This window comes from Hetaerina americana, unplaced genomic scaffold, assembly GCF_022747635.1.
Source record: "Hetaerina americana unplaced genomic scaffold, ioHetAmer1.1.p SCAF_7, whole genome shotgun sequence".
Lineage (NCBI taxonomy): Eukaryota > Metazoa > Arthropoda > Insecta > Odonata > Calopterygidae > Hetaerina > Hetaerina americana.
The window spans coordinates 68168157-68192157 of NW_027287316.1; the positions used below are offsets into that span (position 1 = coordinate 68168157).

Below are 24001 nucleotides of genomic sequence, written 5' to 3' on the forward strand. Positions count from 1 at the left end.
TTAGTGGAAGAGCATGCATTTAAATACAACTAATTATTTTTTAGACGCTGAGGGTGGCAAGTGGAATTTTTTCTATCTATAACCCTGCAGTTGCTATCCCGTATTGTCCGTGGGAAGAATGAGTCCTTGAGTCGGCTAGTTCTGGCATCTATTTCCCGAATTTTATATGCATGATCCAAGCGACCAATGTATGTAGGAGTACGAATAATTTGCGAGACCTCGGTGCTGAAACATGCGGATCTAAATTTATTTAATAATTTCAATCTTGCATTGAATCGTCTTTCAGCCAATGATTCCCACCCCAAATCCATGAGCATTTCGGTGACGCTTTGCGATTTATCGTAGGAATTTTTTACAAAACGGGCTGCCCGGCGTTGAACCTTCTCAATTTCCCGAATGAGACCTTTTTCACTCGGATCCCACACGCTGCATGCGTATTCTAAATGAGGCCTTACAAGAGCGTGGTAACAACGTTCCTTGACCTTCGAGTCACTTTTTCCGACAACGCGTCGAATGAATCCCAATTTTTTATATGCTTGACCGCAGACTTTACGTATGTGAGTCCCCCAAGTTAAGTCTTTTGTGAATGTGACACCTAGGTATTTTACCGTATCAACTACTGCTAGGTCACCTCCAGCTAATTTGTAAGCAAATCCCGTTGATCTTTTAAAGAAATTTACCACTGAACATTTATTATAATTTAGAGTCAATCCCCAGTTAGAACACCATTTAGTAATGCAATCTAAATCCTGCTCTAGAATAAAACGATCCTCATCCCCAGATATCTCCCGATAGATCACCGTGTCATCCGCGAACATCCTAATTTTACTTTTCACTTCGCGGTTCAAATCGTTAACAAAAATCAAGAAAAGCAACGGCCCGATCACACTTCCCTGAGGTACCCCCGACGTGACTCGAACGCTGTCGGAACTAGCGCCATCAAGGACTACCCTCTGTTCCCGCTCCGAAAGAAAATCTTTAACCCAACTTATGGCGCCCTTATTTATACCCGCGACCTTTAATTTATGAATGAGTTTACCATGTGGGACCTTATCAAATGCCTTTTGAAAATCTAAGAAGATGGCATCCACTTGCCTACCTCTCTCACCCGATAAAAGTAAATCATGTGTAAATAATCCTAATTGGGTCTCGCAGGAGCGGGTTTTCCTGAATCCGTGTTGATTGTCACTTAAAAAGTTAATATTGTCAAGGTGTCTCATTATTGAACTGACAATTATGTGCTCTAAGATTTTGCAACAGATAGAAGTGAGAGATATAGGTCTGTAATTACTGGGATCCTCCCTGTCACCACCTTTAAAAATAGGCGTTATTTGCGCGGTTTTCCAAATCTTAGGTACTTTGCACTCTGTGAGGGATTTGTTAAATATAAATTCAAGGTACGGGGCAATGTTTGGAGCTAAATGTTTTATCACCCTAGCTGGTATATTTTCGGGACCCGGGGATTTGTTGGGTTTAATCTCGTTAAGCAATTTTAGAATTCCTTGTTGGTCCACTGTTATTTTTTCCATGGGTGGAGTATGTATTGTTTCTTGGAGATATGCGGTGGCAACATCATTCGAGAAAACGCTTTGGAAGAATGAATTTAGGATGTTAGCTTTACCCTCACTGTCTGTATGAATTATATTGCTACAATCCCTTAAGCAAGCCACGGTTTGTTTACTCCCATTTACTTCCCTAACATATGACCAGAAAGCTTTGGGGTCTGTGTCCAAGTGCTCGCAAAGTACTTTACGTTTAAAGTCCAGTAAAGCGCTACGTAATTGTGTTTTGGTTTCAATTTTGGAGGATCTATATGTGTCCCATAATTGTTTATTCTCAGGGGATGATGTGTTCACGCCTGCCCTCTTTACCCTAGAGTGTAGCATTCTCTGCTTTCGAAGGGCTTTTCTAACGTCTTTATTGTACCACCTGGGGTCGCGATTTGCTTTAAGGTATTTTATAGGTATGAAATCTACGATTCCTTTTTGCATGATATTGACAAATTCTGTCCAAGTTTCTTCCACGTTGACATGACTTAAGCGGGTTTTGAACTCGGGTAGTGAAGAGTTTAATTGATTGGCAAAGGATTCAAAGTCTGCTTTATGGTAATTATAAATTTTTCTTTTTGGTTTAATGATCTTTTTTATTTCTATGTCCAAGTGGACATTAATTGCTTTATGGTCACTCAAGCCCTCATCAGTTGATACACTAATAATACGTTCAGGCGTGTTTGTAAGAAATAGATCCAATATGTTCTTTCCACGGGTGGGCATGCGTACTGCTTGATGGAGGGAGTTTCTTTGAACCAATTTTATCATGGAATTGCAAGATTCGCGATCGCGGGTCCCAGATTTAACGATATTGTTGTCCCAATCTATACCAGGGAGATTAAAGTCGCCACCAATTATGTTTATGCTGTTATTATATTTACGTGTAAAATTGTAAATTTGATCGTTGAGGGTGTGAAGTGTTTTCAAATCTGAGTCTGGAGGTCTATAGAAAGAGCATAAATTTATGTTGGGTTGATTGGTCCGTATTAAGGTGCACCAAACACTTTCTATGTTATTATTCTCAAATGAAACTTGCCTGCTTTCAAAATGACTTTTAACTGCCACGAAAACCCCTCCTCCGTGTCTTGTATCTCTATCGTGTCGGTAAACTTTGAAATCTATTGGGAAAATTTCTTGGTCATTTATGTCATTGCACAGCCAACTCTCTGTGCCTAATACTATATCAGCGGAATGAGTTTGGATTATGTGTTTTAGATCCGCTGATTTGTTCTTGAGGCTTCTGCAATTTATAACAAGTATAGTTAAATTATTTCGATGTTGAATAACGTCCTTATTTGTGCCTGACTGTAATTTAGGACGCCTTTGTGGGGAAGTGCGTGTCACATGTCTTTCTAAATCAATGCCAGTTTTGTCGGTGACTTTTATATTTTTATTAATAATATTATACGCGCTATCCCCAGATGTTACTGACCCACTAAGTGACCTGCCCTCTATCCTAAAAAAGGCCTACAGTGGTCGAGAATCCTATCCGCTACCTTACTCGCCGCTTCCGCCGTGTAATGGACCCCAGATCGGTTAAGGGGAGTCCTGCAAGATCGGAGGGTTGGTCTCAGGTCGACGAAGGAGGCTCCTATGTCCGAGCAGAATCTCGATAGTCTCTGGTTTATGCCTTCCACTCGGCTCCAAACCAGAGACCCGCGATCCTCCCTCGGAACGATGCTGCAGACCGTTAGTCCCAGCCGAACCCCCTCGACGCCCTGGACGCGACGCCCTGGACGCGCTTCACCTCGGAGCTCAGTTCCCTAAGGGAACGGAGGACCTCCTCGGATCCACGGTCCGTGACGTCGTTGGTGCCCACATGGGCCACGACCTGCAGCCTAGAGCACTTCGTGCCTTTGACCGCCGCCTCGATTGCCTTCGTCACCTGAGGGACTCCTCCGCCTGGTATACACCAGGCGGTCACCCGTTGATCGGCGCCTACGCGGCGCGCCCTTTCCCTCAGTGGAACCATCACACGACGGACATTCGAGCTACCTATTACTACAACTCCCTCCCTTCCCGTTCCCTGACGTCTTACCCTAGGCAGTGCCCTCGGAGTAGGGATAGGGGCTGCAGGTACGGTGGTGCTGTCATCCGACAGCACCTGGTACCTGTTGGAGACGGGGATGGTATCTGCCTCCGCTGAGTCCAATCCACGCCGCAGCGTTACCTTCCCCTTGCCCCGAGAGACGACCCTCCAATCGTCCGACCTACGGACGTGAGACACTCCCTCGTTGGGAGATGGGACACGGGGTAGGTCTCTAATCGCCCAGCCACGTGTTGCATTCGGACGAATCCGTGCACCCATATGGGCGTGGCGGGTTTTCGTATTCCCACCCCGAGCACCATCTCTCCTGAGGGGAGTCCTCCGGCCAGCGATCTCCGATCGAAGCTCCCGCACCATTCTCTCCAGCATGACAATACGGGCCCTTAAAGCCGCGCATTCGCCAGTGCCTTCGAGCATGGCAACAGGGGACCTAGTTGAAGCCATCTTAAATAACAACCGAGTTCCCAACAAAAGCTAACTTGTATACGCTACGCTAAAATTTCTAAGAGGGGTTAGTTCAATTTACCTCAATCAATAAGTTACGCTTTGGAAGATAGTAAAGAAAGGAAAGAAAAAAGATGGTAAAGAAAATAAAGCACTCACCGATAACCAATTAGATTCGACGGACAAAAACCACCGCAAGCCACTACGAGTACCCACTAGGAATACCACCAAACTATTAAAAACTAATAACAAGCAACACAAAAACTAAATAAACTTAACTATTTCACAAAATTAAAGCTAACACTAAACTACACTTCACTAGGGAAGAACAAACACAGAGGTACAGAAGTATCAGCAGGCACGCAGGTAGTCTCAGGTAGGGTCGAACCGGTTCTAGGGAGCGAGCTCGAGCACGTCTGTTCTCGGCAGAGGCCAGGCAGAGAATGATTACACGTCTTCCGCATTTTTCTATGCAAAGTAACTGCGGAAACTATACCAAGCGCTAAGAGCTCTTTAGATTTTCGGTAAACTAGCGTCTATAGGTATGCACGACGTCAATACAAAACGAAAATAATTTTATCCATCCAAAGCTCTTTTATCTCTAAGAATGAGAATTCTTAGTCTTTTAAAAAATATTTTTCCGTTAACATTTTGATTTTGTTTCGTAATTCATTTTATCAGATTTTTGTGCACCAGCTCAAGGTTATGCATGCATACGCATTTGGTTCCGTGTATCCTCGGTAGATGGTGCCAGCATGTCAAGTTTCTTGCCTTGGTGGTTGGTCAGGCCAAACCCGTTGGCAGGTTTGCCATGCGTCGTTACGGTTCCGCGATAGGTGGTATTCGGTCTTGATTTTCCAAGGGAGAGTCCTTTCTGTATCGGTAAAATTTTCAGATTTTATGACAGAATAATTATGATGGACACAAAGTGTGAGCCGTCTCGAGATAAAATGATGCATGCGTTCGTTGTTAAGCCTCTGAATTCTTATTGTCATTATAAGGTTTAAGAATACTTATAATGCGATACGCTTACATAGTATTCTATAGTGATCGCCCACACCCTGGATATATACGAGCTTACTTTATAATATATACGCCGCGTAAAATGAATAAGCGGATATGAGAATAATGACGAGTACGTAAATATTTGAGTTGTAGTTTACGATGAACAAATTAAGAAATGTAAAAAATCGTTTCAGGGAATACTTCGCGGAAATTCTCCGTGCTAAAATCACCTGTTTATTTTTAATATTTCCCAGCCATAATTTATCGGAGACCAACCCTGTTATCGACTGATGAATTCCATTATCATATCACGATACCTAGTTGTATCGTATGTACACACGCTCATGTGTTGAGGTGTACCAGATCATGTGTGAGAAAGGCCAAGTATTTGCTTGATGATGTCAGTCATCTTTAGAAACCATAGCTGGCTCTCAAAAATTATCTACCCGTAATAGTATGATTTAAGCAAACTAGCTAGTGCTTTGTTATGCAAACACTAGTGATAATTGGATACCATGTCCCTGGGAATTTCACATGCCTTCAATTCTTGCTTTTATAATTAATTCTTTTGACTCGTTGTTTTGTCATTGCCGGGGAATAACCAATTGGATTAATGTCTCTTTCCAGGACTTACCGGAAGTGGAAGCAAAAATTCCAAGAATAGATTCTGTTCTCGCCTTGTCACCAGACAACAGCCAGTCGTCTACTCAGCCTCGGGTTTGTGCTGACGTTTCTTCGTCTGCCTTCAGGTTCCTCAAGAAATACAGGGTAAGTTTATTTTCTTCAGAGTCGTATTATAGTATGTCCCCCTAAGGTGCTTCTAATTCGTAATCTTTAGAATGACAGATACATTCTTGTCTCTCGAGTGGTCTTATTTGAATTATACAGGAAGGGTCGTGAGGTCCTGTATTAAGACCCCTTCTTATGTTTAGCGAAGAATGCTCACAGTGCATTAACTCTGATGTTCTGGGCAGGACTCGATCCCGCGACATTTGGGATAGCAGGAGAGCACTTTTCTCACCTTAGAACCCGTCGAGTATAAATATTTATTGCGAATGAAGCTATTTACGAGGGCAGGTCAAAAAATAAGTTGCAAACAGTCGCAAGACAAACGCGGGAGCTGTTTCGAACATTTCATTGGGAACGCTTGATACGCTCTCCATACAGTCCTGACTTAGATTGAATTAGATAGGAGAATTTCATCTGTTGGGGCCCCTAAAAAATCGTTTGGGTGGCCGACGTTTTGTAAATGTTGGTGCTATACGCCGAAGGGGTTAGTCGTTGGCGGCGACAGTAAACAAAATACTTGTTTGGTAGCGACTATTAAGGACTTGTTAAGAGATGGGATACGTGTCTGAATGCATAGGGTGAATATGTAGACAAGTGAAATAAATTTCAGGCAGTTGCTTTGATTATTATTGCCTCTATCCAGTGTTGCCGTTATTTATTGACTACTCTCGTATACATATATACATGTACGTATTGTAGCAGCATTATAAAACAAATGGTTTATGAAGAAAATCATTGACTGTGTAAATATTATTCATACTGAAAATGTTTCTTTGGAATTTCTGAGTTGGATTAGTTTCCCTAGCACATTTTTCCTTGCCCGATCATTGCTCGTAGAATAGCTTGAGAAACGTGTTTACGATGCATCTTGGGTATGAGAAAATTCTGATAAATGGAAAGTGTTCTTAATCAGAAAAATGTACGTAATTCTTTAATCTCAGAGTGTATTTCGAATTTAACGCTTACCTGGTTATTGCCTTTATGGTGCTGCTACGGGCTTCGGGTGGGATGATTTTAAGTCGATTTTAATGTCGTCGATTAAAATTTTGATTAACCTTAATGGTTTTTGATTGTCAGCTCGTCGAAAAGGAACGTGCTATTAGGAATAATGTGCACCTGTGTCATTGGAGTCGATGTTAATTCTGGCTTATGTATGCTGAATATTTGAAATATAGAGTTTCTCTCATGAGTTTTTATTATCATATTTTTTGAAAACCGAAATTTGGAGAATGAAATTGCTTGAAATCATTTGTAATTTTTCACACCAGCAACAACCGTTTTCGATTGTTGATCTTGAAAATATGAGTTTCATTAATGTCTCTTTTTACTTGGTATGGACTATAGAGTTTCACTACGTGTTACAAAGTCATGAGGGATTATTATTCAGCGTTTATATTTATTTAAACAACCGTTTTTTTAAAGCATGCATCGTGAAGGACATACATTGTTGATCTGGGCCCACATTCACAAGTAGGTGGGTGGAATATGATTTATGGTTTCTGTTCTTACAGCATTTGGTGCACCTGGGATGGGTGGATGGTGATGAACTTGTTGCGGTAGAAGTCAATCCCACTGGTTTGTATGAGAAACTTCCTCCACCACTGAAGCAGAAACGATTCGGAAGATGATGGGGATAATTTTAAAATACGGCAAGGTAATTAAATTGTATGTTTATGTGGTCATGAGCCAATGATGCTACTTTTAGCCAGTACAATTGTTTGGTAAATTTTCCAGGTAATCATTATCGTTCAAAAAGTTTCTCGGTATTGAGTAACTTTGAGTCATTATGGTTTATTATTTAAATCATTCATATAACCCACAGTATAATTATTTATTTACTTGGTTTGGCCACAAATATCATTTTTGTCATCATAATCTTACAGTGCTAGTTGTTTTGCATTAAAATGTGTTTCAAAATGTCCCCTATATGTCCTAAAATTAATTTATATAAGTAGTTAAAAGATGAACAGTAGAAATAATACAAGTATACATTATAATCCCATTAATAATATATTGTTAGCATTAACATAAGTATGGATGTTGAGGAGGTAAATTTGATCAATTGCTTCATTTGAGAACAACAAAATCTGTAGTATTTTTCATCTAGAGTAGAAGAAATTGAAAGTTACTAAACATAGTATAAGCAAATTTTTATTTTGCTTCCATAGGGAGCTATGGATTTTTATACTGATTTTCTGTAATAAAACGGCAGTTTTTATTTCAAAAGTTAAATATCAGGAGCCAGAATTGAAATAGTATTTCTTTTTAAATCAACAGGGCTGACCACGTCCTTCAGCGGCTGTCTTCGAATGTTTCCTTTTTGACAAATGCAGCATCCTTTACCCAGCTGGTTTTTATTTTTTGTGCAGGATTTTTGTTTAATAAAAATTTTATAAGAATTTTTTTGATTTTATTTTATAGTTTTGTGACCTTAAATGGAGTATTATTTATGTATTTCACGTAAATTATGATGACATTTGCCATAACTCCTCTCTTGAGAAATGCTTTTTCATGTTTCCCTATCTTATTAGTATGTTTATACCTACCAAAATAGTTATGTCATCGCTTAAAATGGCCTTCCATTTCTCGAAAACGAAAGATATATTTACCGAGCGCAAAAATGGATTACACTGTTTCTCCCCCACACACACACACACATGCTTACTATTCCTTGGATTCCAGAAAAAAATAGGGATTGAGTTTCTCATGGGAAAGTCAGGCAATTTCATTAATCCTCCCGAGAATTTACGTAATTCAACCATCTGAGACGACATCGAGTATTCATAAAATATCTAATATGACTACAGTTAAAAATATTTTGTCTGAATCGTGCAACGTTAAATGGATTGTTTGAATTGATACCTCTCATTATCAGCTTTCCACGATTTTGTTAATATATTGTGTTTCTTGAAAACTTCTTTTGTCAAGAAGAAAAGATTTTTTCTTTTTTTACTTGCTACAGAATTTGGACTCAAAAGCATTTCTACCGTGGGATATTGATGGCTGGGGGCGAAGGGAGAATGTTTGGATAGCGAGGGTAAAGGAAGAAAAATATGATTTTTTAAAGACAGGAAGCGTGGTAGTTAGCCCGAAGAAAGATTGGAGGCGAAGAAGGATATAACTTAAGGTGTTTTAGTTGTGCTGGTGTTTTGGTTCAAATAGTTGGACTGATATACTTTGAAACCGTTCGATGGGCTGTGTAATTTTTCAGAAAATCAAAAATCTACTGCCAATCGATCGATTAACGATAAAAGTAGTTATCAACCCGAAGTTCGGATTGGTATGATGGTAGTAGGTCACCCAGTACTCACGACGGCGTGTGAATTCACAAATCAGGTTAGGGGACTCAATCCCCTGTGCCGGTTATGATTTTTCAGAATGGTATGGTATACGAAAAATCACGCAGCTGGAGTTGAGCTTAGGGTGCCGAGAGAAGTTTAATTGGGAATCGAAACCGGGCCCTCCGGTCATTCGTCCAATGCTCTACCCCTGGACTAACGCCACCCACATATTAACGATAACATATAAGAAATATTTAGTCACTTGAGTAATATCACGCTCGTCGTATAGAGGCCGGACCGCCTTTTGTCTAACTTCATGTCTAGTACGTCTTCACATCCGTCTTGCAGTTCCTCGTCTTCGGAGTCAGGGCGTGTGTCGGGTGGCGGGTCGATGGTCAGCCTAGGTGACACGTACATGGGCCCAAAAGATTCCAGCCAGTAGCCAGATGAGCACCTCCAGCCCACGATCGCTAAATCAGAATGGGTAAAGGGAAACAAACATTAGATGTAACTCGATCCTCTAAAAAACATTCATTCACAACCTCCAAATTAGGCGTATCGAAATGAGTTGATATTATCGTGATAGTTAAATGAAAATTTTCGGGTCTTATCCAATAATACATTAACCGTTTAGATAGAGTTAGAGGTAATTTTCTCTTGGATGTTGGCTGAACTTCAATACGTCGTTGCTGAATGTAATGCGGTAAAGACGATAAATTGCAGTTCTATGCTTACTGATGGCATTAGTGCTTGTAATATTCATCGTAATTATAATTTGTCGTAAAATTACACGATTTTTTTTGTTTGAGAAGTGATAGATATTTCATTTACTTATGAACAAAATGAGAGAAATATCAATCGTAATTTTTTTAATATCTCAAACATATACCTCAACAGACCATGCACATGTTACATTCCGGGAGATGACAATTTTTTTATGCTAGACTGTTGTATCGGAACAGCGACGTTAATTCTCCGGCTACACTTGTTCGGATACAGGCTCGGAACACCATGAAAATTGTGAAATGTAAATTCAAATGCATTTTTATTCAAAGGAGGGTTATTATTGAATTGCATCGAAAAATAAAAGAGTACCGAGAATTATTATTAGCGATGGGAAGAGTGAAAGTAAGGTGGAAAAATGTTACAACGACGAGAATGGTATGGCAAATAATAGCGATGATAAATAAATGAAGTTTTGGTTAAAAATAGATTAGACAGGCAAAAGAGAAGAAAAAGAAGGAATGCTTGGCTTTGGGATAAAATGTAAACGGACTAAAAGCAGTAATGCGACTGTCGGATCAATTTAGCGAGGACGCTATGGAGACAAGGAAAAATGAATGCGCTCTATAAGAATGCGAATGAAATATCTGGCAGGACATGTGCAGTAAGCGGAAACAAGTATAAAATATAGGATCGGAACTGCAACAATTGAATAGAATAAAGTTGAAGAAAGACGCCGAGAACACGTGAAACTGTGTTATATATTCTTCCTTATATTCGAACTGTTGGTGTTCATGACGAAAGATCAGGTGCTTTCTCGGGAGTGTTATCTGGGTGAATTTTTCTCAGAGGTTCTACCGGGTCAGGAACTTCATTCTGGCTGACTTTTCAATGCGAAACTCCTACATGGTCTTCAATCTGAAGTCAGGCTCGGTCCATTGTCGAAAAAGTCATTTTGTGGGCATTTGCACATAAGTTCCAGTGTCGACATCTGACTGAAGGTTGAATTATTTCCCATTGTACGCTATGTGAAACTTTTTTTACGTGTGATGTTGAAGTGGATGATCTTGTGCAGGTTTTGTTTTACAGTAGATACCTATCGTTGAATTTCTTTGAACGTGAAGTAAATGTTCGTGTTTAATGTGCTTCACTGTGAATAGAGATACACGTAACTAAGGCTGATTCGATGCGATATTCTTTTACAGTTCAATTGAATAGTTACTACGGATAGTACACCAGTGTGCACAATAAATTCACAATTGAGGACAAATGACTTGATAAGTAACGATAGTTGGTCGTAGGGAATAGGTTTTTCTCAGAAATGGTGACCTCAAAATGGAGATGTTCATCTGTGCGAGCTATGTTCTTCGCCAGCGAGGAGTAGATAAAGTTTAACTGCTATAAAAAAATTCGCTATGCTTAACATTTGTGGTGATCAATTTTCCTTCTTTAGCAAAAGATTTCATGAAGATATACTGACTTTATACTGTCATTGTTATTCTGGCCAGGCTCTCGGACTATTGTGTTATAGATAGGCTGCCAATCGAGTTAGGTTTTGGATATGCTATAGAAAAGTACTACTCATAATTTCGGATATCTCAAATACTAAATGCCCAAAAATTCCAGTAAATCATTCCGATAATTAGTTTTGCGTGATGTTTATGAAAAAATTATCATACATTTTAAAGAAAAGGCAGTATTCTTCTGGCAAAGTTTTTAGGATTACATGCAACTTCAATTGATTTTTTGTTTTGTATCAGCCAATTAATTATTTGTGTATTATATTCGCTAACTTTTCAAATTTCAAAAGTGAACTTAAAGGTAACCGAAAGAACACGCTATCTGAAGTGCATTAAACGTATTTCCTGCGGACTTTCGTGATATAATTCTGAGTGTTGCAAGTCGTCCCGTACGGACGGAAGGGGTCTCAATTAATGAATTCTCTCGTCGAGAAACTGCTTAAGGAGATTTTCTCAAATTAATGTACACGGTTAATTGTGCTCGAACGCCTTAAATTTATTTCGTACTCCATATCTCGAAGTATCGTATTTTATTAATTATATTTTTTTCGGTTTACTTTTGTCATTTTTAATGTCTAATAGCCACGGACAGCCACAGAGTTCGTGGTTGAATGAAGTACTAGTTACAGAATAGTAGTTAGAGTGGTGGAGTAGTAATATTGAGGGAATAGAGCCCTGGTTAAATGGATGTATTGGTTTCGTGTGAAGACGGTGTCTATCTCCCTATTCCATATTAATCCACTAGCGGCGCATGTGGGGAGGGGGTGAGGGATCCGAAATTGGACGATGCTAACGAGGTACTGACACAGTATCTCCCCTATATTCAATGAGAATATGTAACATCTAATAAGCGTAGACCGGCAACAGAAGCAGCATGAAGTGGTCATTTCCCAGCATCAGCTTCGTGGCCTCTAACGTAATTGCTTCGGTGTTACGTTAAAGGATGTGCCATTAAGGTAATGCCGCGCATGTATTTTTAACCATTCGGAATTTTTCAGGCGGTAATTTTCCAGTGCGAATGCCCTTCGTGATTGGGCGTAGGATGTTAGTCTTGGATAAATTACATGAATGCTAGTTATCGAAGAAATGTTACGAATTCTCGAATAAATTCGGAATGCTTCGAGTCCTCTCGTCCAATGATTAGGTTAACCCGCCTTACTGTCGGGCATCGTCGCCACTCGTTCATTCTGCCGTTCAGTGCTCACCAGAACTAGTTGGAGGAATTGGCGGCGACGGCTGGGCTTCCATTTTCACCTTTGCTTTGAAATCCTTAACTTTGTTCTTTCTGTGACTGGGCCGAGGTAATTTGGCGATCGCGTCGTCCCGCTCCTGTAAATTAATAGGCTTTTTATATAACTCAATTTTAAATTCGTAAGAAAAAGGTCGATGTATTAAAGTATATATATAAAAATATGTCGATAGAGTGAGTCACCAACAACTTGCATTGAGATATAGGAAATAGAGAGATATATTTATCGGTAGAGGAAATCTGAATTCCGAAACCCTTATAATTCGAAGACCGGCATAACATTTAAAATCCATTCTGATGTTGAGTATATGTATATATATATATATATATACATATACATATATATACATAACCATAATCACAGTAATCAACCCGATATACATACTCGTGTATGTATGTATGTATATATATATATATATATATATATATATATATATATATATATATATATATACCCTCCCCGGACTACAACCTTGACGTGGTGGAAGGGCTTGTGCGTTCCGATGACCCCTAGAGCTGTGCTGGCAGGAGTAATAAAAATTGCTCCTGGTAGGGTCACCCATGCCAGATAGATCGAAGGTTAGGAGCCAGACGAAAGGTAGTCCACGCAGCGTCTGTTCCTCAGTGAGGCGCCTGCAATGGCGTCTGACCCCAGTGGGGCGGCCAGTAAGTGATGGTGTCACGTTAAAAACACTATTGAGGAAGGCAACGGGAAACCACCTCAATTATCATTCCCTAGAAAAATATGATGGACAATAGAGATATTTTGAGTCCTGGCAACCACGGGGCTCGGCCCAATCGGCCGTGTGTCGTGCCCGGCAGCGGGGGAGGCAAGGCTTCCGCGGTCGTCATCCCACGAAACCCTTGCAGGGGAAAACCAGCAGCAGCAGGACAGAAGACGCAGGAGAAGAAGACAAAATTAGTTAGAATAGGAACGTGGAATGTTAGGACAATGATGAGGACAGGGAAATTGGAGAATGTTAAGCGAGAGATGGAAAGGGGAAATATAGATATTTTAGGTCTATGCGAGGTGAGATGGAAAGATAGCGGGGATTACTGGAGTGATAAGTATAGAATAATATACAGCGGTGGGGACGAGAGCCAACGAGGGGTTGCCATAGTATTAAATGAAGAGGTAGGAAGAAGCGTAGTCAACATAGAGCAGGTAACGGATAGAATACTACTAGTGGAGATAAAAGCAGAACCGACGAACTTAGTTATTATTCAGGTATACATGCCACCGAGCAACCATAAGGAAGAAGAGGTCGATAGGATATACGATCAGTTAGAGGACATGATCGCGTGTGTTCCTGCAGGGAAACATTTGATAGTGATGGGGGATTGGAATGCGACGGTAGGCGAAGGAAGAGATGGTGATGAGGTGGGCGACTACGGTTTAGGCACGAGGAATGACCGCGGGGAGAAAGCAGTTGAGTTCTGCAGGAGACAGGGGTTAGTCATCACCAACACTTGGTTTAGACACCACAAAAGACGCAAGTATACATGGAAAATGCCAGGTGACTCAGGAAGAAGACACAGGTTTAGGAACAGTGTGATAAATTCCCACAGCTTCCCGGGGGCGGATGCGGACTCAGACCACAATTTAGTTGTTATGAAATGTAGCGTACGTTTCAAAAAGATAAGGCAGGGGCGGCGAGTTAGAAAATGGAATGTAGAAGCATTAAATGGGTTGAAAAGGAAGGAATACAAACAGGCGGTAGAGGAAATCATGGAGGATGGCATGGGGCTTAGTACTATCGAAGAAAAATGGGAAATGATCAAGAAAGGGTTGTCTAAAGCCGCAAAAGACACTATTGGAACCGTTAACGCTAAAAGGACTAGGAAACCATGGATCACGGATGAGATGATTACAAAGATGGATGAGCGGCGAAAATGGAAGAATATAAATACAGAATTAGGCAAAATGAAGTACAAAGAATTGAACAATAAATTGAGGCGGGCAACAAATAAGGCAAAAGACGCATGGTGGAAGACGCAGTGCGATGATATGGAAAGTCTGCAGAGGAAGGGTGAAATCGGTGCGCTGTACAGCAAAGTTAAATCGTTATCGGGAAGTAAGAAAGGAAGAGCTACGCTAAGAGTTAGAGATAAGGCGGGTAAGGTAATAGTTGACGCAGGAAAGATCCAAGAGAGATGGAAGGAGTATATAGAAGAACTGTATAGTATAGAACTCAGACCAACACAGTTAGACATTGAAAAAGAAAATGACGTAGAGGAAGACAGCTTAGGTCCAGGCATACTAGACAATGAGATAGAAAGGGCATTAAGGGAGATGAAACTAAATAAGGCCGTGGGGGTAGATAACATTCCCGTGGAACTTTTAAAATGCTTAGGGAAATGTGGGAGGAAGAGGCTATATGGGCTGATCCGTAGCATTTATGAGGAGGGAATCTGGCCGGAAGACTTTGTGAGAGCAGTTTTAGTTCCGATTCCGAAAAAGGTAAAGGCCACGTCATGTGAGGACTATAGGACAATTAGTTTGATATCCCACGCAGCTAAAGTTGTTCTCAGGATCATAAACAAAATGATAGAGAGTAGGGCAAATGATTACTTAGGGGATGATCAGTTTGGGTTTAGGAAGGGGAGAGGTACGCGTGATGCCATTGCAGTAATGAGATTATTAATCGAGAGGAATATAGAACACAACCAGGAGGTATTTGCCTGTTTCGTAGATTTCGAAAAAGCGTTTGATAGAGTGAATTGGGAAAAACTAATGAGTATTCTGCAGAAAATAGGAATAGATTGGAGGGAAAGGAGGCTAATCCGCAACCTGTACATGTCTCAGACTGCTCAGGTGCGGGTGGGAAACGGGGAGTCAGGATGGGCAGTGATAGGAAGGGGTGTAAGGCAGGGTTGCCCATTATCACCGTTGCTGTTCAACCTGTATGCAGAGGAAATGATCAAAGAGGCATGGGAAGAACTCGAGGTAGGAATGAAAGTGGGCGGGGGATTCGTAAAATCAGTTAGGTTTGCTGATGACCAAGCTTTAGTTTGTCAGTCAGCCAAGGGGCTGCAAGCATTGCTGAGTGAATTGGAAATTCAGTGCGACAGGTATGGGATGAGAATCAATATTAAGAAAACAAAGGTTATGCGATTTTCTAGAAAGAAAAAGGGCAAGCTTAACATTAAAATAGGAGGGCAAAAACTAGAGCAGGTAGAACAGTTTACGTATCTCGGTAGTGTTTTGGACCAACACGGTCAAAGTAGTAGGGACGTAAGGAGAAGAATTTCGCTAGGCAAAGAGGCTTTCACAAGGAGGAGGGAGTTGATGACGGGGACTTTGAGTAAGGATGTTAAGAAAAGACTCGTAAAAACTTTGATATGGAGCGTAGCTATGTACGGCGCGGAAACGTGGTCATTGAAGCAGGAGGATAGACGTAGATTGGAGGCTTTTGAAATGTGGGTGTGGAGAAGAATGGAGAAGGTGAAATGGACAGAGAAGAAAACAAATGAGGAAGTACTTGGTATGGTGGGCGAAGAGAGGGGTTTGTTGGGAGAAATCCTATGGAGGCAGGAAAAGTGGATGAAGGGGGTGATGACCGGCAGTGGGATGTTGAAGACTGTGATGGAGGGTAGAATGTTGGGCAAAAGAGGAAAGGGAAGGAACAGGATAGGGATGTTGGACGGGATGAAGGGAGGAAGAAAGTACGCGGAGATGAAGAGGGACCTGATATAGAGTAGGATGATGGATATTGTGTTTTGTTAGGAGAAATAAAATATTTGTTTGGTAGTTGTGTCCATCCAAAAACCTACCTTAACCGGTAGATTACCTTAAAAAAAATATATATATCGAAACCCTGAGGGATTAGAGGTGCAGTCATCAGTGTAATACTTTAATTCATAGTTTTCCCAAGTAACTCAGAATCGACTGGAGAAACTTTTTTCATTTAGTCGAACGGAAAAAGCAGTTCAAAATGTTTAGATGGTCTTTGAGGAAGCCCTTAGATAAATATTCTTTCGTGAAATTATGAACGTCATCTATGAAATTTAGATTTATTTGCCTGGTAAAGATGCTTCATAGAGCCAAAACGAACATAGATAAATCCTAATTTCACGATTTATTAATTATACTCAGAAGAATTATGTATTACTTTAGATAAGGAATTCTGAATTTAATCCTCAGATCAAGTATTATGAGGATTATTTCATTAGTTAAAATACAATTAATGAAAATCAGTATAATCATTTTTATTACATTTGTCTCATTTTACTGGTTACGAATATTATGCGAACTTTGCTAAACCCCTATCACTATTTCAGGAAGTGAATCTATTTCCCTCAATAATGTACTAACTTTCTAATGCCTAAGTGTTCTTATTAAGAGGTCCACGTTACCCTGTGGGTAGCTTTAGTTTGTAGAGAAAATATGTGAAGCCTAACCTTGTAGTACTTTTCATGACTTAGGAAAGTAAGTGGCTCTGTAATTAATCTCTATATTATATTAGTTAAAAAATATTAATGTTATCAAAATGGAGTGGTGTAGTCAAAAATAACAAATCTTTAAGTGCATAGTATATTTTTACAGGTGGTAATTAGCATACTAACAAATAGAGTTTATTTAATGAATGGTTATATTACTCTTAATTTGCTGTTGATCTCTGATAACCATACCTTGTGCAGATCTAATATGAATCCCCACTTTCCTTCCCAGTCCTTCTGTGCTTTCTTTTCTTTTAAAATGGTCTCCAACCTGTAGGAACAGGAAAAAAGCAGTAGTGGAAAAATTTTCAGAAATGCGCCATGCAAAAAAATTGACCTGTGAATTATTTTTAGTGGAGTAAATCTCAAGACGAATTAAATGCAACACAGTCTATTCATCATGGTCTAATGAAAGGTTACGTTGAAAATGAATAGATTGGGCATTTTATTTTGTTCTGAAATTCAAGAAGTTCTCTCGGGTTTCCCACCGGGTCAGGTTGCAGTACACCGACGTTTCGAAGGCTGACTGTGCCATCGTCTTCAGGGTGAAGTATTGAGCATGAAAACTTCACCCTGAAGACGATGGCAGAGTCAGCCTTCGAAACGTCGGTGTACTGCAACCTGACCCGGTGGGAAACCCGAGAGAACTTCATGAATACCATACGCCGGGAAAACCTGAGATCTTTCATTTGTTCTGAAAGTTCAGGCCTGTTGACGTCAAAAATGTTGAGTCCGAGAAATAGAGAGATGGTTACCGGAAGGGAGGTCACCGCGCCACCGTTTGGAAGGTGATCCCATTCCTCGTTCTAGTACACGCCATATTTTATTTCTTACTGTGGGGTACTTACCAAGTACGATCCGAATCTGCGTCCGTAAGCTTCCGGATGCTGATTTTCCGTGCTTGTTGCGGCGCTTGCTGTTCTTGCGCAGGTGGAGCCGCTGCCATGACGATGGAATGAATATAACAATGCGATTCCTATGATGAAACAAAAAACCCATCAATACTTCATCATTACTACCGAGTATTTACGTTCTCAGTTTACGTACTATGGTAACCAGAAGGCTATGACAGTAGTTGTATTTGCTACTTGAGAGGTGGAGTTGCTCTTTCAAGAGGGGAAGACATCGGCCTTTTAGTGTGTTAGTTTATACGCAGTGGAATTTCCGTCACACCAGAAAAGGAGGATGAGGTAGTCTTGAGTGTGACGTGAATTTTGGGCGGACTGAACAAATGCGGTGTAACATCAATGGGTTTATTTTTATTGGCTTTAGAAATTAACCTAGCTTTATAATAAGGCTTAAGTTAGGAGTGTACGTAAAAATATGCGTATGGGTGAGGATGTAAGGCATTTTGTAACGTTATCTAAAGGTAGGAATTGACACGTGGTTTTACTTGGGAGCTGTAGCAGGGTCTTCGATTCGGTCGGATGAACGAATCTTTTTATTTAATTATGCATTACTGACTTGCTGATGTCGTGCATGGCTTATTGCTTCACTGATATCGAATCGTAAAACCCACGAATGATACGTATGAGTATTGTTTCTTTGTGCCTTCACGAAATCCCGTCATGGATTTTTAATTGTTTTTTTAAAATAAATATATATGTATGCTAATAGGTGTATATAAAACCATAAACACAGTAATAAACCCGAAAGTCGGTTTGGTAGGTGATGGTAGAGTTCACCCAGTAGGAAGACCGACGGCGTGTGGAATTCACACAGCAGAGTAGGGGAGTCGGATTATTCCCCTGTGCCGGTTATGGTTAGTAAGGTCTGGCACGCGAAAAATTACATAGCTTGGGTGGAGCTGCAGGTGCCCAGATCAGAAGTCTTGCCCGGGAATCGAACCCGGGACCCTCCGGTCAGTAGTCCAACACACTACCCCCTGGACTATCGTAACCCACCTTATATGTATATACATATATATATATATATATATATATATATATATATATATACTCATATATACAGAAACAGATATAAGGAAAAGGGATAGGAACACATATAAAGGACGAACACAATAGAGGTGGGGAAGGCGGAATCGAACGGATCACAAGAGTAAAAATATTTCCTCAACCGGGACTCGAACACCGGATCTTTCCACTTGCCGGGCGGATGCTCTTAACCACTTGAGCTATCGAGGATAGTCAATTTACCCTGAGATCCGTGGGTCTAATATGTCGCCAAGCGCCCCGATTCTTTCAGCCAAGAGATGGCGTCAGGGGGCTGTTTCACTCGATAGCTCAAGTGGTTAAGAGCATCCGCCCGGCAAGTGGAAAGATCCGGTGTTCGAGTCCCGGTTGAGGAAATATTTTTACTCTTGTGATCCGTTCGATTCCGCCTTCCCCACCTCTATTGTGTTCGTCCTTTATATGTGTTCCTATCCCTTTTCCTTATATCTGTTTCTGTATATATGAGTATTTATTCGCCGTTTGGCGGGATTTCGTGTTTGAATGTGTATTTGGCCAATGTGGCTCATCTCTTTCTTCTGGCTATGCGTGCCACGAAACGCACTGTTCCTTTCCTGTATGATGTTGTATGAATTCTAACCCACTGTCCTTTCCTTTCCTTGTGTATTGTCTATTTCTCCTTTGGTGGGTGAAACAGCCCCCTGACGCCATCTCTTGGCTGAAAGAATCGGGGCGCTTGGCGACATATTAGACCCACGGATCTCAGGGTAAATTGACTATCCTCGATAGCTCAAGTGGTTAAGAGCATCCGCCCGGCAAGTGGAAAGATCCGGTGTTCGAGTCCCGGTTGAGGAAATATTTTTACTCTTGTGATCCGTTCGATTCCGCCTTCCCCACCTCTATTGTGTTCGTCCTTTATATGTGTTCCTATCCCTTTTCCTTATATCTGTTTCTGTATATATGAGTATTTATTCGCCGTTTGGCGGGATTTCGTGTTTGAATGTATATATATATATATATATATATATATATATATATATATATATATATATATATATATATATATATATATATATATATTTCCGAAAATTTGCATTGTAAGTGGTGTAATTTTTTCTATGCTCCTGTCTCGTCCACTATCACCAAAAAATAGTGTGTGTGTATAAATTTGTGTGTGTGGGCGTGTGTTTATACCCCGTTCAAGCCGTAACAGCCTTGAATCTTGGGTACTTTCCTCATTGTTGCATCCTTTAAATGGTGGGAATGATCACCGTGGGAAAATTCTCTCTTGCGAGCAACGTAAGGGACATAGCAATCTCAGTTGCAAGGGAAAACGAAACATGGAAGAAGAATTTTCGGTCATAGCGCAGCCAAAGGGATTTCATGACTCCGACCGAGAAAGGTGGGGGTATCAACTTGTTGTGGAACCGAACCGACTTCTCTATCTCCCCCGCCCTCTTCCTTGGTCTCTCTCCACTCCGTGATACATACGGTCGTTCTTAAAAGCGCATTCCGCCTCGACGTCACAATACGGGAGACGATCCCCTTGCATTGTTACGGCGGTGTGCCCTCAGCCGCACTCTGTCTCGTTGGCCGTGCCGCCACGACATGGCACGATTACCCTTGGGGCTTGAAAGTTTCCCATCTCCAGTGTGTGCATGGATTTCTGCAGTCGTGTGCGTGTGACGGCAACCGTGGCCGAGTTCAGGGTGAAGGTCATCTGCGGAGTTTGACGCACAACTTTTGTCTGCTAAACCTGGGACATCTTTTTTTTTAATGTCCCATTAGGCGGGAACTTGGCAAAATGGGGTGCTTTGACCGACTCCTCGCGTGAGGAGACTGCGGTGTCTCGGCTCGGGAAAAAGATTTTATGCGTTTCATTCAATATAACCTTTCAAAATGAGACCCGCCCACTACTCCAGCAATAAACCCGAAGGTTGGTTTTGATAGGCGAAGGTAAACTTACCCCTCGAACTATAACTAATATCTTCAAAAGTTGATATAATGAGCATATCAGGTGTTTTAAGTTCCCTTCTCTGTGTCATCATTTAATACGTCGCGAGGTTATAATAACCAGAAAACCGCACCGTGTATACTATATGTTTGTACGAATCTGGTATGGGTCTGACCGAAGGTATCAACCTGAACTCAAGCCCGTAACGTTTCGGTCAATCCAACGATTCACTGTTTCACCCCCTGAGCCCCGAACATGGATTGGTGTGCGTGTATTTCTATATGTTGGGCAAAATATTTAAAAAGGTTTGGGAAATTCGTTAATTTATTCAGTTCTACGGGAATGTTCACGCAAAGATCTATTGATTTTCACATTCGTCTAAAGTCGGAGTTCTTGGAGTCAAGGCCAGTGAATGATAACTGCATGCAATGGAAATTTATTTTAAGGGCAATCTATATTGTTACGGCAGCCCCATCTTGAAATAATCAATCACCTCGTATGGTCTCACTTAAGAGGGATTCAAAATCTAATCGGGCAAAACATTGCAAACTTTGTTATATCCATCTCCAACGCGTAGAAGGGATTTCCCGATGGCTATATTTTCATTATTAAGCTATTATCATTTGATGTGCTATAATCGAGGCTTCTTTGCATCTAGGTTTGGCACCAATATGCTGAGCTAAACGTAACATCGTTTGATGAGCTCATATTATCTCGGAATGTCTGTGTTATGTCCTACGTGAGAATGAAGGCCAAGCTCTCTATATGTACTGGCAAGAAATAAAATCAAAAACATTAGTTTTTACTACTGTATGGTACTTTTAAAAGAAAATAATGTTAACGAGAGAGGGTGAAATGCGTACTACTTTTGAAGGAAAAGGTGTGACAAAAACCTAATAAAAATAAATGAATGTCAAACTTAATTACTGTTTGCTTAGAATAATTGAAATTGAACAAAAAAGGCAGTTAAAATGAGCGAAAAAGTTTCACAATAGGCTATGAAACTTTAATTGATTTTTAGTACGATCTCATCAAACGTGTTAATATTGTGGATGTAATATTTGGAGTGCTTTTTATTTAATTTTCATGTCCACGTTGCTGGCCGTTAATATTTCTGTGATGGTGCGAATTTCGTATGTTTTCCCCTTTACATTTCTCGGGCTGCTGTATCGACTCGAGTTTTAAGTCTCGCTAGGGTCATTGGCGTCGATGCTAATAGACTTCACTCGTCCACTTTTTCCAATCCAACGCTAATTGAACTACCACTCTCTTGCCGGTCGACTTTCATTAAGATTTTCTGGGAGACACGTATTCCTGCGGTGCCGTAATGGAAGATTTCATTACTTACCCTTTCTCAGGTGCAGCATAATTTTTGGGCGCCCTCTTCTTACGTACCCGTCTAATTTCACTTTTAATTAAAATCGCTTATTTTTGTCACGAGGAGGAGGTAAACAAAAATTTTGTAATTGTTTAATCTTCTCCAGAAATATTTCCACGTCGAGTCTAATATTTGAATAGTTGGGAGAGAGATGAGAAGGTCAGATAAGAAAGAGTTAGTCTAGTCTACATGTACAGTCTACAAAACAAACGGTTGAGAGCAGATACCTCAAGCAAAAAAATAAATAAGGTGACCTCTGGAATTTCAAGAGCGTGAATCGTGCGGATTGAGCAAATGATAAGAATGATAAACTGAGACCTTTCTTTGAAACTGATCATGAAAAGTGTGTAAATGGAAGATTCAGTGTCTACAACGATGACACTTGCTGCATTCCCACAGTACATAACCGTTTATCACCTCTTAAAACAGTTCTGAGGCGTCCCTTGAGACCACCGAAAACGGCAATTTCAGATCAGGTGTTTAGTTTTAGTGCATCTCCCATTCAGCTTTTCTTGGACGGATGAGAAAATTATGGGAGTGCTCGTGGCGCATAGGATCAGACCTCGTTCTGGCTCACCTCACTCCTCTCCTCCCCAACTTATTAGAGCCGCCCTCTAACAGCGATATTTCTCTCTCTCTCTCTCAGGTCCTCACCCTTTGTATGTACCTTAACCCCTTACACCTTTCCCCCACCACTTCTCCCTACGATTCCTCCACCCACACATCCTTTACCCCCCGCCCCCATCCCTCCGCGCTCAGAAACCCATTCCACACGCCCGATTAAGCCTTCCGATGGCGCGTAGGTGCGTTGCGCTCGGAATTAATTAGACTTCCATTATCCGCCCATACTTTGAAGAAGCGAGCCAACTGCAGAGTGAGAAAGAGACTCCGCCCCACGGCATACTAGTGCCCTCTCGAGGTAAAAACCTCTTTACCTCCCGCCTTCCTCCTCTTCTGGATCGAATTCACGGTACGGAGAGTTCTTAACTATCCGCCCGGCCGCCCGTGATGGTTCCTGACCTTTTCCTTTTTCCTCCTCTCTCGCGCACCTTGTTTCTCCGAGTTATTCTCGTAAATACTTATTCTGTTTTGCCTCACGGAAAAGTACAAGTTCCCTGTTTTTTCTCATTGTAAGTCTATTCCAATTTAGCCAGTCGCCAATGTGTTTAGTCTGGCCACAAAATCGAGATTTAATTAATTTTTAGTCTCCCTAACTAAATTTCATATTGGCCATCGGTTTGGATTAGTGAATAGTTGATCTGTTTCCTAAGACAAAAAGAACCAAGCTTAACTCTCCATTGTGGCGGATTTTTAACCGTAATCCACTTGATTTTCCCATCGAAGGCACATATTATGACAATCTCAGACTCCGTAGTTTGTGTGGAGAAGACTAATACTGAGTTAATCTCCGTCCTTCCTTCACTCCGTATTTCATTATCATTAGTTAGTAGCCGATTGATTTGGTGAAATTCCACCATTCCGTTTTAAACTGAAATAAGTATCCACTTCTATTAATTAGCAACCTATTCAAAATGGATTTCACTCAGTTGAAAGGGATTAATAGTCGCGCGTCAATCACGAAGATTTCCATCGGTAATTTTTTCTACTCTTCCTTTCTATGTTCTTTAAGAGAGCATCACAACGTAACCGCTGAATATTAGCTCTCAGAGGAATAAGAACTCCTAATGTTCGGAATATGTGGACACCTACT

General features: G+C 40.8%; 2 protein-coding genes across 2 annotated transcripts in view; one reads left to right on the forward strand and one right to left on the reverse strand.

Annotated features, from left to right (window-relative positions):
- l(3)72Dn (UTP4 small subunit processome component l(3)72Dn) overlaps positions 1-8223 on the forward strand; it is a 220252-nt gene extending 212029 nt beyond the window's left edge. Inside the window, exons 14-16 of the mRNA XM_071595474.1 lie at positions 5674-5814; positions 7347-7489; positions 8113-8223. Coding sequence (XP_071451575.1) covers positions 5674-5814; positions 7347-7463 — 258 coding nt within the window. The 3' untranslated portion in view covers positions 7464-7489; positions 8113-8223. The remainder of the gene's footprint in view (positions 1-5673; positions 5815-7346; positions 7490-8112) is intronic.
- Positions 8200-24001, reverse strand: part of LOC139696660 (ciliary microtubule inner protein 1-like) — a 31320-nt gene continuing 15518 nt past the window's right edge. Inside the window, exons 2-5 of the mRNA XM_071595475.1 lie at positions 17897-18024; positions 17241-17319; positions 12565-12688; positions 8200-9586 (exon numbers count right to left, since the gene is read on the reverse strand). Coding sequence (XP_071451576.1) covers positions 9375-9586; positions 12565-12688; positions 17241-17319; positions 17897-17994 — 513 coding nt within the window. The 5' untranslated portion in view covers positions 17995-18024 and the 3' untranslated portion in view covers positions 8200-9374. The remainder of the gene's footprint in view (positions 9587-12564; positions 12689-17240; positions 17320-17896; positions 18025-24001) is intronic.